This window comes from Saccostrea echinata, unplaced genomic scaffold (assembly GCF_033153115.1).
Source record: "Saccostrea echinata isolate AGI-Se365-2 ecotype Australia unplaced genomic scaffold, CSIRO_AGI_Sech_v1 ptg000086l, whole genome shotgun sequence".
Classification (NCBI taxonomy): Eukaryota; Metazoa; Mollusca; class Bivalvia; order Ostreida; family Ostreidae; genus Saccostrea; species Saccostrea echinata.
In genome coordinates this window covers 1,099,601-1,119,749 of record NW_026889835.1, presented here as the reverse complement: position 1 = coordinate 1,119,749, position 20,149 = coordinate 1,099,601, and the positions used below count along the sequence as shown (strand labels likewise).

At 33.4% G+C, this 20,149-nt stretch overlaps 1 protein-coding gene and 1 long non-coding RNA gene across 5 annotated transcripts in view; one reads left to right on the top strand and one right to left on the bottom strand.

Annotated features, from left to right (window-relative positions):
• The window catches only part of LOC133176974 (uncharacterized), a 95,078-nt gene that overhangs the window by 46,862 nt on the left and 28,067 nt on the right, over positions 1–20,149 (bottom strand). The gene's annotated exons all lie outside the window — the stretch shown is intronic.
• LOC133176961 (inactive tyrosine-protein kinase transmembrane receptor ROR1-like) overlaps positions 10,280–20,149 on the top strand; it is a 78,284-nt gene continuing 68,414 nt past the window's right edge. For 2 of the 4 annotated variants that reach the window (XM_061312029.1, XM_061312024.1), the window contains exons 1-2: positions 10,280–10,733; positions 11,258–11,518. In XM_061312029.1, the coding sequence (XP_061168013.1) occupies positions 11,491–11,518 (28 nt within the window). In that variant the 5' untranslated portion in view covers positions 10,280–10,733; positions 11,258–11,490. Of the gene's footprint in view, positions 10,734–11,102; positions 11,173–11,257; positions 11,519–17,176; positions 17,217–20,149 lie in introns of those variants that run through there. The other 2 variants (XM_061312025.1, XM_061312026.1) reach the window with 2 other exon arrangements.

Below are 20,149 nucleotides of genomic sequence, written 5' to 3'. Positions count from 1 at the left end.
ATAGAAATTCAGAAAGCAGAAAGATCAAATACCAAGCTTTTTCAAAGAAAAGTGAGCTATAGTTGTGTTCATTATCATTCACAGAAATAGGTTTTTGAACCCTACATTTATTTTGGCAGAATTGTTTCATAATTATTGGTAGTAGACTGTGCTACACTGTGGTGGAGGGGCGAGGGGTCAATATTTATCATGTAGAATGCTTCGCGTTGGGATAATACCATCACTGTGCATACATGTAGTATTGTCAATGTGTAAATTGCCTCTTTGTATTTATGAAAATAACATTTCTGAGAACCTGCTATTTTGGACTTAAGTTTCACTGTGCACTGTGCATAGTCATATAGTACTGAACCTGTCACTGTCTAATGCCTCTTTGTAGTTATGAAAATAACATTTCTGAGAACATGCTAGTTTGGGCCTAAGTTTCCTTTTTTCAACACTGAGTTGATGATAAAATGAAAGTGACATAATTCCAGAATGCCCCATTATGTTAAAGTTCACATATTTAAGTTTCACCAGCTATGCCTAATACATTTACACATGTTGAAAGTGCATAATATACATAAGCATCTTGTCTTAGAAGGCATATTAGAAGGCATATTGATTATATGACAATTTTTAAATAATTCAACATAAAATGATATTTATTTAGATCAGGTGTAATTTTATGCTGACACATATGAATGTTTCTTTCTATAAAACATTTAAGACTTTATTTTTGCAACATAAAAATTGATTTTTGTATTTGTTCATTAGAAATACTGCACGTGTACATAAATTGGCGTATTCAAAATTTAGCACAATCACTTGGTATGGAGTTGTTGGTGTAATCATGAATTAGCGCCACACATATCCGTGCCATGTATTGTATATAAATGATTTCTTAGCGGTATTCATGAATTAGCGTATCGTTGTCTGCACCAAAGGCCCTAAAATATGAAGCCCGCTTTTTTAAGTACACATACAGTACCATGTTTTATTTTCACTAAGACTGTTTAAATGTGGTTCAATTGCTGTTGCATGCTTAAAAGATCATATCACAAATCATTATAAAATCACAACCATAAAAATGCTTCTCCTATCTTCTAAACATTGTCTGAACAGTATTTTAAGTAGTTTGGTGTACTTGCCTTTTTCTATCTTTATAGATGTAGTGATCCAAAATACTTCTATGATCTCTAAAATTTATCGATTAAAAAATGAGTGATACACAAATTAGATTTTTATAGTCTTTATTTTCTTAACTGCTTACCATTTGGCGTATTTCTATTGCTAAGGAAGCTCTAAACACTGGTCACTGAGGAGTCCTAGTTCTATGGTAATTTTATGCAGTAAGAGTGATCTGCCCTGGATGTAAAATGGAATAAAAGAAAAAAAATTAAATGGTGAAGTGGCCTTGTCCTTATGCCATGGATTATAATTTAAATAAATCTTGATTCTGGAAAAGCCTACATATCTTCACCAAATGTAGTCTTCCTCTTATGAAAGAATTATAAATTTATTTCATTTTTCCCACAGAAGCCATCTCTTAGAGTATGATTGCATATCTATTAGAGATGTTAAAGATTATTCGACTTAAAATAAAGAAATCAATAATCCAATGGTAAAAAAAGATTCACTTTTAAGAACATCATTGATGTCGTAAGAAGGCTGTCACTCGTTTCCTAACTTAGAATAGAGTGAGTCCATTTTAAAATGTTCTGAGTTAAATTTCCTTTAGATCTTTTTCTTTGTCACAACTGTCCATCAGAGTTCATTGTCTATGAAACTGCCTACAGGTTGCAAGGAATCTGAATAATAGATATACAGTTGGTTTGCATCCTGTCATTTCTGAGCTGTAGATAAATTCTTATTACCCGGTACTGTATTTTGGTAAACTGTACTTTCATTTCATATATCCATTGACCGTTCACGGTAGCTCAGTCGGTAGAGCGCTCACTCCATGATCGGGAGGTTGTGAGTTCGAATCTCAGCTGCATCTGACCTAAGTCGATAAAAAATGGGTAGCAACTGTTCCTTCGCCATGCATTTGGCACTTTGAAGTGAAAGTTGCGGGTCCTTCAGATGAGACCTTAAAAACCAAGGACCCGTGTCACGGCAGGTGTTGGCATGATAAAGATCCCTCACTGCTCTCTATATAAGTGAAAAATTCTCGAATGGGACGTAAAACAATATACAATCAATCAATCAATCATATATCCAATGAACAAATCATTTTAAAATGTAAAGAGGATGAAGAATACTTCAGTTAAACAGTAAGAATTTATTATGTAGCTGTAATTTAGGGAATGAAGGACTAAAGCACAAAATATTTGTTTTGATATTTTAATTGTCTATTATTTTCTAAATATTTTGACAATATCAGAGTTTTAAGCTCTTTACCTTTCACAGGCACAGTGGTGGTGGTGGTGGAGAGGGGGTTTGATTTGGGGAGGGAAGTATCAAGCTGCTTTCCTTCACTTCTTAAGCTTCATATGTATGACTCTTTCCTACCAGTTCAACAGATGTCCTTGTTTTCTTGGGGGGTCTAATTTTTATGTCTCCCCTTCCAGGGAAGACATATTGTTTTTGTCGATTTTCTTCTTCTTCTTCTTCTTCTTCTTCCAAATTTTGTCCAGGCCATAACTTTAATACCCTTTGACATTAAGACTTCAAACTTGGACATTGAGAAGGAGTGCACGCCACCAACATTTTTGACCTTGACCTATTTATAAGGTCAAGGTCAATCTTTTACAGCAAAATAGAGTTCAGCCCATAACTTGAGATCCCTTTGATATTAGGACTTCAAACTTGTAACATAGGAAGAAGACCTTGAGACAAAATGCACTGCATTAGCATTTTGACCTTGACCCCTTTCTGCCTTCAAGGTCAAATAGGGAAAAAACACGATCTGACCATAACTTTAGAACCTTTTGACATTAAGACTTCAAACTTGGAACATGCAGAGGTGGTGTAAAGGAGGGATGCATGCCACCAAAATTTTTGACCTTGATTCAATTATTATAAGGTCAAGGTCAATCTTTAACATCAAAATAGAGTCCAAGCCATAGCTTGAGTACCCTTTTATATTAGGACTTCAAACTTGTAACAGAGAAAGAAGACATTGATACAAGATGCAACACACCAAAATTTTTTACCTTGACCTCTTTTCTTCCTCAAGGTCAAATAGGGAAAAAACTTGATTAGACCATTACTTAAGAATCCTTTGTTATAAAGACTTCAGACATTGAACATGCAGAAGTAGTATAAAGGAGGGATGCATGCCACCAAAATTTTTGACCTTGATCCAATTATTATAAGGTCAAGGTCAATCTTTTACATCAAAATAGAGTCCAGGCCTTAGCTTGAGTACCCTTTGATATTAGGACTTCAAACTTGTAACATAGAAAGAAGACATTGTTACAAGATGCAACACTTTAAAGTTTTGACCTTGACCCCTTTCTTCAAGGTCAAATAGAGAAAACATGACTAGACCATAACTTGAGAACCCTGACATTAAGACTTCAAACTTGGAACATGGAGAGGTGGTATAGAGGAAGGGTGAATGGCAACATTTTTTTCACCTTGACCTATTAATAAAGTCAAGGTCAATCGTTTACATGAAAATATAGTCTAGGTCATAACTTGAGAACTTTTTGACATTAGGATTTCAAACTTGGAACAAGGAAAGACAACATTGAGACTAAATGCACTGCATCAAAATATTTGACCTTGACCACTTTCTTCAAGGTCAAATTAAGAAAAACACGACCAGACCATTACTTGAGATCCATTTGACATGAAGACTTGAAATTTTGTACACAGACTTTGGGAGTTGAGATGCACTGCATTATTATTTTTGACCCTGATCATATATTTGCACTCGTTAATGTTGGTAAAGAAGGGGAGACATGTGTTTTTTTGTAAAAAAAACAATACCCACTAGTTTTAATTACTTTTCTATGTAGATTTAATAACTTGGCTAATTCGGGGGGGGGGGGGGGGGGGGGGGGGGGGATATCCAATTTAACCATGTTTGGAATTAAGCATTCTTTGCATTTTGGATTCAAGTATGTTCAAGTGAAGAGCCCACCCTCTTTAAAGGGGAATAACTTTGAAATAGAGGGAATGATTTAGGGTCACATATAAATTTTATTTTCAAAAATCCACTGGACCAGAAAAAATACAAAACTTGCGCTAGAACTACTTAACAGAGTGTAGATTCATTTTTCAATGTTCAAATCATATTCCCTGGGCCCAGGGTGAGGCCACATAAGAGGATCAGAGTTTGACATATGAATAAAGAGGAAATATTTAGAGATGAACAGTCATTTTAAAGGCTTTCCAAACATAATTCTATGTTAAATGTCACCCACATGCATATGTTTTAAATAAAATTGCCCCTTTTGAAAAAAAGAAGTATGTCTGATACAATTTTCTACTTGTAGGGTAGTTTTATGCAGCTAGAGTGATCTGCCCTTAGAAGTAAGATAGAAAAAAAATTGGTTATTTACTGTTAATTACACAATTTATAATAGATTAAAATATTCTTAGCATTATATTAGAACAAGAATAAGTTATTAAATTCATTATTTTCATTAATTTTCCCAATGTAAGTAAACAACAGTGATTTCTGTTTATGAATAGTCCATTGTCTTTAAACATTTTTCCTGCAGAAAATGAAATAAGGCAGGTACCTTTTGTTGAAAATGAAGTAAATAGTCTCAATATGCACACCTCTATATAATATATTTTTCTCCAAGCCCAAAAAGCACGTTTAAGTATTCAGAGCTTCCTTAACAGCTTCTACTATAACAACCTTAGGGGTTTTGTTTATCTATATTCATTTAATTTCAATAGGTTCAAAAAAGCTGATGATCAGGTCAGTCCAACTTGAACATGGCATTATTTCACAAAGGATGAAACAAAGTCTCTAGTGTATACTTTAGCATTGAAAGCTTCGAAGTCTACAGAAACCGGAACAGGTAATACGTGCAGACTACAGTATTGTGTTGTTTAAGAAGACATAAAGCCAAGTGAGTTGTCAAGAACTGAAGTCACCCACTCAAAAAGTTATTTGTTGGATGATATGAACTACAAACTGAATATTCAAAAAAGGAATCCACCTTGATGCTTGATGGCTCCATTGAAGTGAACTTGTGCATTTATTATCCCAATTACATATACATTTTGTTGATAATATTAAACATGCAACTTCCTGGAATGAAATTTTTAAAAATGTAATATGATCAGTGTGAATTATTTTCTGAGATTTACAGTTTATGTTTAGTGAAGGAGGTATGGTCAATGTTTCATCAAATTTCCACAATTCGGAAACCATAGTATACTTCTTGTATATCAACTGTTTACGCAAACTGAAACCATACATATACTTCATGCTTCATCAAGTTTCAGTTATGGAAACCATTTGAATTCATAGACACCCTAAGTTTCCGCACTGCAGAAACTTGGAAGTTTCAGTACTGAAACTTTGTGGAAACTATTAGCTTAAGTTTCTGCAGAGTTTTAGTAGTGTTCCAGCCATGCAGAAACTGGTTTTTACACCCAGTGTAATGCTATTCTGGTATTTGTCATCATGATATGATATGTTATATGTGGTATCTTAATTTCTTTATTCCTTTACTTCTAGAAAACAAGTTGCACAAATATGGTAATGATTATTGAGTCCTCTGACCAGCTATAAAATTTGTGTCTCATGAGACTAGCATTCCAGGTCTAGGTGGGGCTGATATGCCATAGCCTGAGAAACTCATAATACTCCGGTTACCATCAAGGCCCATAGGCCTTTTGTTTTATAAATGAAAAACTGATGAATTGATTTCTTACCAAAAAACTTTTATGAATTTGCTTAAGTAGCCCAGGTGAGCATTTTTACCCTGTGCATATTTTGTTGGCTAGACAGTTCAGTATAATTTTATGCTTAAAAAACCTGATCAGCTTTTGTGCAAAAGAATATTTGGTGCAATTTATATTATTGCATATTATGGTTATCATAATTCAGGCCCCGTTTTAATACCTCTCACGTGCAAGAACAGAAGAACTGTATTTTATTTTTTCATCTGTTGAACAAAGAACAGATCGTAAAATGTGGTGGTCTTGGCATGAGCCTCTAGTATTACATGATCAAATGGAGTCTTTGATTTGGTACTGCAGATAAGGGGGATATAGAATTCCCTTCATCTGCATTAAGTTTTATTTTGATTTGTTTGAAAAATACAGAAGTCCTAAGTTGAGAATATATTAAAGATTGGCAGATCTAATGCTTTCATAATTTGATACTTTAATGATAGTTCATAAAGATGACATAATTACACAAAAATTTTTTTTTTTTCATTTGATTTATAGTTTGGTTTTCTTTTTTTTTTTTCCTTTTCAAAAATTAGCATCAAGGATTTAGAAAACTATGATGAGAAGTAATTTCCTTGTTTTTCTCAATGATATTTTACATTCATAGTTTCATCTGCATTCCATGCATGTTTACTAAATTCTGTATAACACTTAGGATATAGCCTCATTTGTGAATTCCTGGGGAAAAAATATTAATAGGAATATAAAGAGAATCTTAATAAAATCAAATGCTAATTCTCCAATCACACCCTATCAGAGCAAATTATATAAAATTAAACGTAGTGATTCCAAATTCTCTGAATGACATATGAATATATTATTTGGCCTCAAGGAATGTGGAGTATTACATGCATGGTTCCATGGTAATGAATATTTGTTAAAGTTTTGCATGATTTTGTTAGTTAATAATAATGTCAATAGCATCTTGATTATGAATATTTTTTATGAACTATAAAGCCATTCAAAACTGCACTAGAAAAATCTGCAGGGAAAGGTCATTTCCTTATGAGAGAGAGGAATGGACATCCACACAGTGTTGCTTACTTCTCCCTGGTTATAGAAAGGAAAAATAAATCCACTTGATTTTAGCTCATCTTCTCGCAGACCAGTCTGTTATTCTATTTCAATAGCATTTAATTGACTAGCATCAAGATACATAATGCATATATGTTTACATGGTTACTAAAAATGGATTTTTGTTAAATTCTTTCAAAATACTACTCAGAATGCTAACATTTTTGGTCAGATTTCATTTAAATTGGTATAAATGTAGAAATCACAAATTGCATGATGCTTTAGGTAGAAACATAATGTTATAGATGTTTAATTCGAATGAAAATGGTACAAATTCAAGTTTGACTTAATATCAGATTACCATTTAAACCAATAGAGCCACAGTTTTACAAGGTTTTTAGCTCACCTGAGCCAAGGCTCAAGTGAGCTTTTCTGATCAAAATTTGTTTGTTGTCTGTTGTTTTTGGCATCGTTAGTGTTGTCGTAAACTTTCTACATTTTTATCTTCTTCTCTAGAACCGTCGCCCGCGTGGCGCAGTGGTTAGAGCATCTGCTCTAGAGTCGCGAAGTAAGGAGTTGATCCTTAGGTCGCGGGTTCAAATCCCACTGTGGGAGATGGAGACGGTCCTTCGGATGAGACCGTATAAACTGAGGCCCAGTGTCGCAGTAGGTGCTGGCACGAAAAAGATCCCTCACTGCTCAATGGCCGTAAGTGCTGGGTATAGGACAAAATTTGCAGCTCTCCACCGGCAAGTGGTGGCGTCTCCATATGAGTGAAAAATTCTCGAGAGGGACGTTAAACAACATACAATCAATCAATTTTCTCTAGAACCACTGGGCCAATTTCAACCAAACTTAGCACAGAGTATTTTGGGTGAAGGGGATTCAAGTTTGTTCAAATGAGGGGCCAAACTCTCTTCCAAGGGGAGATAAATAAGAAATAGTGAAAACTGGCTGGGGTCATTTAAAAATCTTCTTCTCAAGAACAACTTGGCCAGAAAAGATGAAACTTATGTGAAAGCTTCCTGACATAGTGTAGATTCAAATTTTTTCAAATTATGACCCCCGGGGAAGGGTTGGGCAACAATAGGCAATCTAAATTTTACATAGGAATACATAGAAAAAACTTCTTCTCAAGAACAGCAGAGCCATGATTAGTCATATTTATATGGAAGCATCCTCACTTGGTGAAGATTCAAGTTTGTTCAAATCATGACCCTTGGGGGTTGGGGCATAATATGTGATCAAAGTCTTGCATAGAAATTACTAGGGAAAAAGTCTGTTGAAGAACAGCAGGTCATAGTTACTCAGGTGAGTGTTGTGGTCCATGGGTCTCTTGTTTTATAGTTGAAGTAATGTATATATGTATATGCAATAAATTACAGTACAGTTGAAATTCGGTGTCTCGAATACCATGGATATGTTGAAGTGAATTCGAAGTCCCAACTGTTTTCTCTGTAAGTATTTTACCTTGAATATCTCAAATCCTCAGAAACTTAGAAGTATTTTCTATGTTCCATTGAGTTTGAGATAACAAGGTTTCACTGAACGTGCATGTAGAAAGTTTGTTTTGAGTAGAAGATTTCACAATGGAACATGAGTACATATATATATATATATATATTGAACTTTTAACTTCTGAAAAATTAAGATCTTGCAGTTGTTACAAAGTTGTTTAAATGCAATGGACCAGATACATGTAGGAATTTGAACCAGGTCCATTGAACTGAGCTTTCTGGCCGCCACTGATTAAACCTTCCTGACCACCAAACTACTCTTAAATTGTTAAGAATTTTGACTTTCTAAGTGTAAGTGACAAAAATTGGTGTAGTGTTACTTTCTGAATGGTTTGAAATTATTAGGAGAGACTAAAATATATTTTAGAGAGCATGGATTTCAAGGAAGGTGAGGAAGACAAAGGGGATAGAAAATGAGGGGAGGAGGAATGCAGAAAGAAAATGGATCCTATGAACAATCTCTGATCATCATAAAAAGTGTTTACATTATAAAATTTTTGAAAATTTTCTTCTTTCTTCTTTTTTCCCTACATTTTATGACTTTCATATTGCACATTTTACTGACTTTATTTAATTTGCACAGAATGTCAGGAATTTCATCCATCATATTTAGTCCAGACTCGAGGTAATAAGCTAGGATAATGTTTTTCTGATGGTCTGTTCACTAAGTTGATATAACTATTTGTGTGACATTTAGTGTGGAAGGGATCTTTAACTTGGAGGGAAATGATAAGACATCAATATTGACTGATTTATGATTTATTACCGATTTCAATGTCAATTGAACACTTGTTCTTTGGCAATCTCATGCTGATTATTTGAAAATTACCACAACTATCTGTTTAGCAATTGAAAATTGCGAACTATCAGTGTTGGTATAAGTGAAATATGAAGTCCATTTGATGACTGGCATTGCTTTGCTTGATAAGAGGGGAGGATATAGGTAAATACCATATAGGTTAATACCTGTTGATGATCACTCTCCATCATATACATGTATTTGTTTGTTTGGCCCAGAAATTGTCAATCCCCTATCATATACGTTTTCAGCCCTTTCTCCCATCCCCATATCTTCCTGATTTCCATTGATCCAATGTTGACTGAATACAATAGTGTTTTAAAGGAGATTTATTAATTTTCTTATAATATACATGCCAGAAAGTAATTGCATTTTTCTTATTCTTGCAAGCTATATATTTTGTTTTCAAAGTTAGAAGATATTATGGAAAAGGCATTAAATCAATAATCAATTAAATTGTTTTAAATGATCTCCATCAAGATAGATCATTTGGATATCTGTAATCAAATACACAAAATGAGACATATGGCTGAATGTTGCAAAACATCAAAAGTCCAATCATCACTACCTTTTTAATCAGATCTTGTGTTTAATTGTTGTCTTGTTAAGATAAAAATCTGCTATTGGTGTTTTGCCATGAGGTAACGTTTTCTTCTGCCTGTGTAATTGACCATACCTGTGTGATACGGTGATAGCTATAAGTACACTCGATACAAGGCGGTTCATTCATACTGCTATTTAATACCATGTCTGAGGAATATGTATTGCTACTTAAAAGGTATGTTAATAAGTGCTCATTAAGATTTTAATGAAAAGAAATATTCAGGTACACATTGTTTTTAACATTGGTCCCCTATATCATTAGTTCAATTAAATACAGCAATTGTCTGTAATCATGCAAGGATTTGAGGTAAACAGGATTTTATGTACAGATGAGTTAGACTGATATAGAAACATTTAGGAGCCACTGATGTTATTTTTGTTTTCTTCATTAATGTATATTGCATCCTGAAAACCAAAACCCCTCGGGCACACGCAAGGCAGTCTGCAAATGATGTTACTGATAAAAACTCTGTGTTCAGTAGATTATGTGATGTCATATTAAAATCGGTAGCAACAACTGTTGTGGATGGGACATTAAACGTGAAAAATCCAAGCATTAAAACAGCTGGGATGCCCCGCCCCCTTTGGTCTTTGTGTATGGTACAAGAAAAGAAAGCATAACAGTGAATGGACAAAAACCTGACTGTTTTACCATGTGACACTTTTAATAGTTTCTAAGACATCTTGTTTATTTACAGTGGGAAAGGTTGGAAGTGAGAGGCTATATCTGATGACCAGACTGATGGACAGAATTTTACACATGTCAGGAGGCTATGCTTGACTGGAGCTCTAGAGTCAAGTCAGCTTGAAGCCAAGTTTTTGTAAACATTCTACATTGATGCTCAGTCTGTACAGCTGAAGAGGAAAATTCTGTCACAGTAAACTTTTTATGTGAAATTGGATGATATTTCTCTGACAAAGTTAAAAGATCATCACATTTTTTACCAGTGAAAGTAAGTATATATGAAGCATAACATCATAAAGCTGGTGTTTGAAGGTATAAAAAAATTTCTAAAGCAATATTTCAAGTGCTCAACCACAAACCACTCAGTGTAATGTTGCTGGAAGAGATATTATTTCATTTTTAGTTTATTTAAAAACATGTTGGCTGAGAGGTAGGGAGTGCATGATAAGAGTTGGAGATAGGTGGATTCAGTGATCACAGTGGTATGGTATAGAACACAACTTCCCTTCAAAAATTCACCATTTGTAAGAAAGAAGAGCCATTAGATTGTAAACTGATTCAGGAGCTCCAGACTTGTTCTTAGGGCAGACAAAGCTGCCAAAGATTTATGAACTTTCTCTAATTTGAGTCTGTGGTCAGTCATAGGTCTACTTCTGGTTGTTACCAGGAAAATAGCTGTAATTTTTGGTTCTTTTCCATCTGAGAAGGTAAGAGTGTATAATTATATCAACAGGCAAAAGGTTGTCATGTGAATGGATACTGTATCGTATTGTGTTTTTCTTACTGTTTCAGGTCTTTAAAGAAAAATGGCTGGGCATGAGCGGTGTCATTCATACCCTACTGATTTCACGCATGGATGGAGAGATGGCAGATAATTGTTTTATCAACTTATGTGCGATATTCTTTTTTGTGATTGCAATCAGCTTTTAAAATATATGTCTGAACATTTTACAATTTATTATTTCTTGAAATCCCATTAAATCTGGAATATACAGGATAAAAAAGTGAATTTTCTTAAGTTCAGAATGGATATTGCAACTCGGATGTCTCAAGGTACGTGGCTGTTTTTATATGTCAGAAGAAATGTCCATGCCCATGGGGGCTACTAAATATTTCATGAATCATTAAATTTAATACAAGATTTCCCTTAGATTAAATTTAGACCAATTTAGAAAGAAATTTTTTTTGCCTATAAGGTTTCCTGTGAAGTTTGTATCGTATTCCATACATTAATTTGTCAAAGTAAAACAGGTCTGGAAAGAAATAAATGAGTCATAATAGATCTAAAAGAGAAATGTGATTTTCTAACAATCGTAAAGATATTGGTGTTATTGTAATATTCTCCATCTAAGCTCCTGAATTTTTTCCTCCTTTTGTGAGCTCACAACAGGTATCATAAAATATAGGATATACCAAAGAGAACCATTAATTGATTGCATTCAATCAGATTCTTTTTCTTATTTTATTTTGGGCTACTGGATACGTTGGATAATCATTAAATGAGAGTGTTGCACAACATTATTTTCCTGTTCATTAAAGAGTCTGAGATTGTGATAATGGTGTATTGATGAGGGAGAAGGGCTGAATGGTAGTTTAATTAGTGAAGGAGCCCTTGTGATAACAGTCACCTGCTTCTCTTTTGTTCTTATCTTAGTGTTGAATTTTCTAGTGTTCACTATGTCAGTAAAATCTGCCTGGTGTTAGATAAACCTACTTTGCAATGACTTTTACATTGAAATCCCTTTCTATCTGAATTGAATACTAAGATAAAGAAGATTGGATCCTGGTTGTTAAAGATAGTTGGTAATACTAGAAGACTTCCTGGCACTTGGTACCTCATGTAACCATAACAATTTTTCAAAAGTTCATGTGGAAATTGAATTGGCATGGACAGGCATTCCAAAGGTGCATGTCACCTAGAAGTGCTCTACTGTGGAAGCAATAAAGGGAGGTAATAAACTGCAAAACAAAGTTAATTAAAACTAATTTGTTAAAACATGCAAAAAGTCATCTAGGAAACATGCTGAGTTTTTGGAAACTGCAGCATAAAGAAAACTTTCTCATATCATGGTTATGTTGTTCTAAGACATTCCAGACAAAATAAAGCCTTGGTATTAGTTGTTTTATTGACTTCCCAGCAAGTCATACATGTATATCATATACTAAGCATAATGCAATAATCTTTTTTGAGGAAGCTGATGTACATTTGAGTGTCTGCTGCAACTGTTTTATTAGTTTGTATTTGCATTGTTCATCTGTTAAATAAACAAGCTTTAGCTTTTTATGCCCTGTGGATGTGTATATGATTATTCACTCTGGCAGCTCCGGGATATTTCTTCTGTATTGATCTGAAATCCAAAGCTTTTTCCTACTGCAAAAAGAAAATGGCACATTAACCTATTCTGATCATAAAACATTCATTAGTAGATTTTTCTACTGGCCATACTTCCTCATTCATGCGTAAATCGTGTTAGTAGTAATGTTGATGGACACAAGCCAAATGCCAGTACATGTAAGTTGTGAAACTGACAAAACGCAAGTCAATCACCAATACTATAAACCAGGGATATCAAAGGGTCATACTGTCACTCATAATAAAGCTCCTCATCTCATACACTTGTTACTGAGTTATTTACTCATATTTTCCACTAATGCTCCCTCATTAATGATTCAAAAGCAACCTTGGAGCAGCTTGGAAGCATGGTTTTAATTTGAAAATGTGATAAAAGCTACAGAGAAAAGACCTAATGGGCGTAAAGACATGAAAATTATTTCACATTTTATTTGTACTATTACAATTACAAGCTTAATATACTACATTCAAAAATATCTATATGAAATTATTCGAGGAATGTTTTTAAATGGATTATGGTAGAAAAGTGGTCATAATTTCTTAATTTTTTGATTAACTTAAATAGTTGTGTCTGACAAACATCAAAGAAAGTGGTAAAACACACTGATTGTGAAATGGAATAAGGTGGTTTTTTGGTGCCATACAATTAACCCACTTAAAAACAGTATTTCTGTTTGAGTGTTGCTGTGATTTCAGTCCTAATCTTGTCGTGACAGAGCAACCCCTTTCATCTTATCGTAAATCCCATGAAATAGTTATTCCTGATTTTTGTGTAGTTGATTTATATTCAGATACCTCTTTCACGCAATTTTTAAAAAAATATATAATTCAGCTACTACATAAAACTCCATCAGTCAAAGAGCAGTTTTGATAAACAGCCATCCTTTACACAGACACAAAAGAACAGTAAAATAAGATTTTCTACATATGATAGTGTTGGATGCTGAGCTTATTCTCTAGTGGTTTAATTAAACAATATGCTGACTTGCTGTATCTTCCCTCAGAATAGACCAGTAGTGGTTACATTGCTCATCACATGCAATGGGACACATTATTCATTTGATGTAACAAATTTGACATATCTGACATCCCTGATACCTCAAAATCCGATATAATGTCAACTGCACCTTCGAAGCTCAATCCATGCAGTCTTCATTTTTACCGGAGGCAAGTCCGCATTGAAGTATTTAGCTCTGGTTAATGTTGCTTCTCCACTCCAAAGACCATTTGAAGTAAGCCACTAATTGCATTATTATCCAAGAGAAAAGTTTTCCTATCTAATTTATTTTCATTGCGTCAAATCAAATAAATGTAATAATGTGATGCCGATAATGGGAAGAAGCAGTGTAGATGTAAGTAAAATCCAGATAGAGGCTGCTTGATGAAAGATGGCTTACACTGCATTGTTAGTGTAATCGTTTGAGTAATACTTAGATCATATGCTGAAGCAGATGATATTCAATGTTTGAGGCTCGCACCTGTCTCTTAGGTTCAGTAATATAGCTGATTAGCTATGTCTCAGAATTTGTTGAGGAGTAAAGATTTCTGGTGTATACATACTTTGGACAAATCAGGTACCTGAATCAAAAAGTGTAAATTTTTAATGAACTTAGTTCATTTATTGCTTAGTGAGTTCATTTATTTGGAGCAAAACAAAGGAATAAAAATCAGATTGACATCCAGCAAAATAATGGCCTTGATATTCAATTTATCATATGTATTTTTTTTTAATATATTATTTTTACGCCCCACCATGAATATGGCCTTGAAGGCATATAGTACTTGTCATGTCAGTTTCTTCCAGCTATCCTTCCATCACACTTTGCATTTAGCTCAGTTTCAGAGAAACAAATCAAAATATTTTCATAAAACCTTATAGGCTGATATATATTTCTATATATATATTTCTGACCTTGACCTTTCCTTTGACCTTGACCTCACTTTTCAAAAATTTGTGTTTAGCTCAGTTTCAAAGAAAATATTCAAGGTATTTTTATCAAACTTCATACGACCAGAGCAATGCGCAATTGCATCAACTTTTCTGACGCTGACCTTTCCTTTAAGCTCAGTTTGAAAAACATAAATCAAGATATTTTTGAAACTTCATATGCTGATACATTTGGTGAGTGCTATTGACCTGCATCAAATTTTTTTATGACCTTGACTTTCCCTTTTACATTGATATCACTTTTCTTAAATTTGCATTTAGCTTAGTTTCAAAGAAACTATTCAAAATATTTTTTATGTAACTTTATGCTCTGATACATAATTCTGTGAGAATTAATCAATTGTGTCCAATTTATTTTTTTACCTTGACCTTCCCAATGGCCTTTGACTTAACTATTTATTGTGTATAAAATTCAGTTTTAAAGAAACTATTCAAGATATTTTCATCGAACTTCACACACTAATACAAATTTTCATGTTGTATTACTTAATTATGAATCCTGGATGAGGCATTCATGTCCTATGGAGATATTTCTAATTCTTTGAATTTCATCCAGAATGTGCATGTAAGATTTTTTTTAAAATTAAGACTTGAATATGCTGGATTATGATAAATTGTGAGGCTTTGCTACTATTTTGGCAGTTCTAAAAGTACATTGTGGATAAAGAAGGACAACATTTGTCCTGACACTAAAAAAATGCCAAAATATTTGATGCAATTTAGGCCAGGATTTGTCATTTGTTTAAACTGCACTTTGTTTATGTCATGAACACTCTTCATTTGTTTAAATATCAAAATGATAAATAAAACTTTGAGAGGTGCACCTTGTCAGATGTAGTGCCACTTTCAAGAGACACATGCTTGTTGTAAAATGATTTGGAATCCTCACTAATGTTTTCCAGATAGTTAGGTGTTCAACCTTCCCTTTAGAAAGAGGGAAAAATTAAAGTTTGCATACAGAATCTTTAAAATGATGTAAATATTCATGGAGAGCTGTCAGCAGTGACCTGAGGAAAAAGTTATAAGGTCATATGAATAAATTAAACTGAGATTTGCACATGGACCTGGGATGTATTGTTGTAATAAGTGAAAATGATTACCAAAACACACAGTATCACAGGTAGAACGACCCCAGGAAAGGATATTATTGAATGCCTGGCATTTTTTATGTGATATAGTGGACGTCTAATGTAGGTAGCCTTGTTAGAGTACCGATCAGTGTTTGTAACCTATAAACTGAGGATTTGGGTCTCCTTCAGTAGGTCCAGATGTCTGTCTGTCTGTCTGTCTGTCTGTCAGAGACTGTTTTTTGCAATATGAAACACGGTTTAAAGGCAAATATTTTACATTATACCAAATTGTACTTGCTCTTTGGCAGTACATTTTTTTCAATGGTTTTTGAATGTAAAATGAGGATGAAAGAAGGTTTTCATCATTGAAATAGATGTTTTATGAATCAATTGAAATGTTATTGCACTGAACTGCACCTTAAAGTAGGGAACATAAAGATCATCATTACTTCATTAGAGTAGATGAGATCTGCCATACCTGGGGCTTGTTCACCTAGGATTAAGTTTATCTCTATAACTTCAATTTGGATTATTATTGTTAGAAAAAATAAGATCATGATATAAAAACTAGATTGCATTTTCTTTCATCTGTTGAAATGCAGAGCTGATAGTTATGCATTTTGCTGTTGACTTTTCTCTGTATTAGAATGATCGACTGATACACTTGTTGCAAAACTGTCTGTTGTCCCAGTTGAATAAGTTCTCAGTATGTCTTCTTTTAGTACTCCCAGGGGGTACAGTGCTTGAAATATCTTTTTTTTATTATTAACTTTGCCCAAACTCCTTTCTTGGCTGTTGAGCTGTTGCAACTGCTAGATCGAAACATGCAGGTTTTCAGAAGAAAAGCTATTAACATTGTAAAACTATCTAATGCAAGTTCATAAATTTGTGTATCTTATTACATTATATCATAGCATTCAATAAATGAGTGAACTTTTATGCACATTAGTTGGGAATGACAAATTGTGCAATTACTAGCAACTGTCTCTTCCTATGCTTAGAGAAAACGGCATGCAGAGTTCATCATTAATAATTCTTGATGGGTAATTTATGTTTTGGTTCTAGACTTATGAATTATTCATATTTTTGGGTAATATTTTGATTTATGTCTTAGTCATATGACACCAATTATGATGCAGCTTTTGAATAGTTGGTGAGTTATCAAGATTTGTAAGATAATTCCTGATGTAATTTTATTGTTGGAATATCGGATTAGAGTGATTGTTATTTCATCATTATTTGGAGATGTCCTTTGAGTGGAGGTTAGAAAATTTGCAATGACCGTCATCTTCCACATTTTGCCTGGGAAATGAGCAAGGGTAAAGTCGGGCATGAAGAATTTTCTGTAACAGGAAATGGATGAGGGAACAGGAAGATGGGGTATGTTTCACCTGTATCTTTGGTCTGCATGATCATACACATTAGGTCAGATGGCTTTCAGTGTATAAAGATTATCCTCTTTCTTCTTTGCTTTTATAAACCAAAATTTCACTCTTTTTTTCCTGGTCAAAATGATTCCATGAATGCTGTTATTGTTGTGATCATGGATCTATAAATTTTTCATGTTGATATGTGTACACTTGTATAATGCGGATTCAAATTTCTTCTCATCATGACCTTTAAGGCCAGGTTGACTATATAAATACTGTACATTTATTATTCAAAATAAAAAAAATGACCCAGGAGAGGATTATGACCTATTGATCATTATTCATTGATAAGACTAGAAAAGTTGATCAGCTCAACATAGTCTTCAAGGCAAGACATCAGTTAAATTTTTTGCTTTCATTTCTCTTTGATACTTGCCTCTGATATTTTATTTTCAGTAACAATAATTAAATAAAGCTTTGTTGTTGTTTTTTTTTTATCTCATTTGCTGAAAAAATTATTCCTTGATAAAGTTTTCATGCATAGTTTATTCATCTCTTGTATGTTTCAAAATGCTAAGTACTCCTACAGTTGTTAAAGAAAAGTTGCACACAGAATGGACTCTCTCATGATTCATGATTCCTTGAATTGATTTTGTTCAATGAACAATCAGAAAAAATGGAATTTTTTTTTTTCATATTGCTTTTTTCCTCTCTAAATAGTCTTGAATAAAACTAAGTACAAGTTTAGAAAACACCAAGATCAAATAATTCTGTAAACATAAACATGGTATTTTAAAATTTAAAAAGAAATGTACAAGTCCAACTTAAGTGCTCTTTACTACCGGTATTGATTATCATAAATTGAAACCAGTGGAGCCACAGTCTCATCATAGACTTCAGGTTCTTTTCTCACCAGAAATGGATTTTTATGAAGTTATTTCCCTTTGAAATACTATATCTCTCTGCACCATTGAGGGGGTATACATGACAATTCTGTGAATGATAGAGCTGGTCAGGAGCTTTTTCCTTCATTATTGGGATCTATCTGCAACACAGTGTCTCAAGAGAGGGCAAAAGCTCTATAGAAGAGATGGTATTACATAACAGTCTTACTGAGCACTACAGCACTTCAGGTCATATCACACCGAAAATTCCAAGAATGATGAGGGCTATTGAGATTCAAGAACTTGCTGTATCTAATGTGATATGTCTTGATCAAGCTGATGATAAGATATTAATATAGCTGAGAGAAGAGAGAGAGATTCTTCAGAAAAATCAATGGAACACCTTTCTCCTAAAGGAATCAAGAGCTGAAAGTGACATATTTGTCTTAAATTGAGATAAGTAACATTATTATCAGAATTCATGGGCAGGGAAGCTTGTAAAGTGATGAAATGATTAATTTTTTCTTTGAAGACTATAAAGTTTTCAAGCTCTGTTGCATAAAGCTCTCAGTGGCAGGAGATGGGAGGTGGAATTATATTCATGGCTTCTGATTTTGAACACAGACCTGATTTCCCATCAGTCACCTCTCTCTGTGTTTCCCTGTCAACTGACACATGTTTTAGGGTTAGTGACTCCAGGAAAATGTAATATCGGAATTAAGGTTTTATGAATTCCTTTTTTTAAATCAGCTTTTATGTATCGATCTAACTTTTTTTTATGTCCAATTTCATGTTTGCTGTCAAAGGTCTTGAAAATTGTTTCTACTTTCTGAAATTGATTACTGTGTGGTGAAGTCAATCTGGAATGCAAAAAAAAATTAAAAACGCTGTTAGTTGGCTATTAAGTAGGTATCATGACATAGATTTGTGTCATAGAGATTGACCTGCAGCAATGTCTGCCACTGCTGGTAAAATGTCACCTCATTCAGTGGATATTGTAATTCAGTTTAAAAAGGTTTGCACTCAAAGTGAAGAATAAAGTGTAATCCAGATGCTGAAAAGAACCAATATTTTAGAAAATCCTTTAATTACAGCATTACTGGTTTATAAGAAAGTCTTGGGGATGTGAATTTTTAGTTCCTTGACTTGGAACCGAATTTCTCCCTTGTATTAAAGAGTTTTGGATATGAGGGATGGGGAAAATGTAACTTCCCTATAATGGAAATTTCCTTATGTTTGAGTTCCTCATACTGTAAGCTGTTTTGACTCACTTAGTATTGCATTACGAGACAAAAGGATATTAATGCAGCTTCATAAGCTGAGTTAGGAACTGTAGTTTGAGCTTTCTTGTATCTTATTTAAACAATAAAATTTTGCAAATATTGCAGAAAAAAATACATAGCCCAAGTAAGAACAGTTGCAACTGTTAATCCTGCATTAATATAAATAATTGTATAAATTAGGTATAGCAAGTATAATTAGGGATGGGTATCACTGAAATTTTTGTATCGTGATATATTACGATTTTTATTCTAAAAATATCACGATAATATCATGATATGTTTACATGCAATTTTATTATGATTTAAAATGAAAAAACGAATATATCGTGAGAATATAATGTCACTTTTTTCATTTTTTATTGAATATGTATTAGATCAATAAAGCATGTTTAGATGCTAAGATACTATTGTTTTATTGTTTTACAACTTTTTTTCAATTTCAGTAATTGTTATTAAAAAGTTTGACCAAAAAAATTAATTACACCCATAGTTTATAATAGCATACGAAATAACGGTATTTTAGTCTTCATGTCACGACATGTATTGCACAATAAAAAATCACAATATATCGATATACCGATATATTCGCGCATCCCTAGGTATACTTAAATATTGTATTATTGATCTGAACATCATATGTTTCATTGATTGAAGAGCCCACTGTATAAATCTTTCATATAGGGGGCCTTGAAAAAAAAGTTTTAATTATAAGTTTAGCATTAATGGATTGATTAAGGGAAGTTAGGTTTTTCCATAAGAAATAAAGGACAAAATAT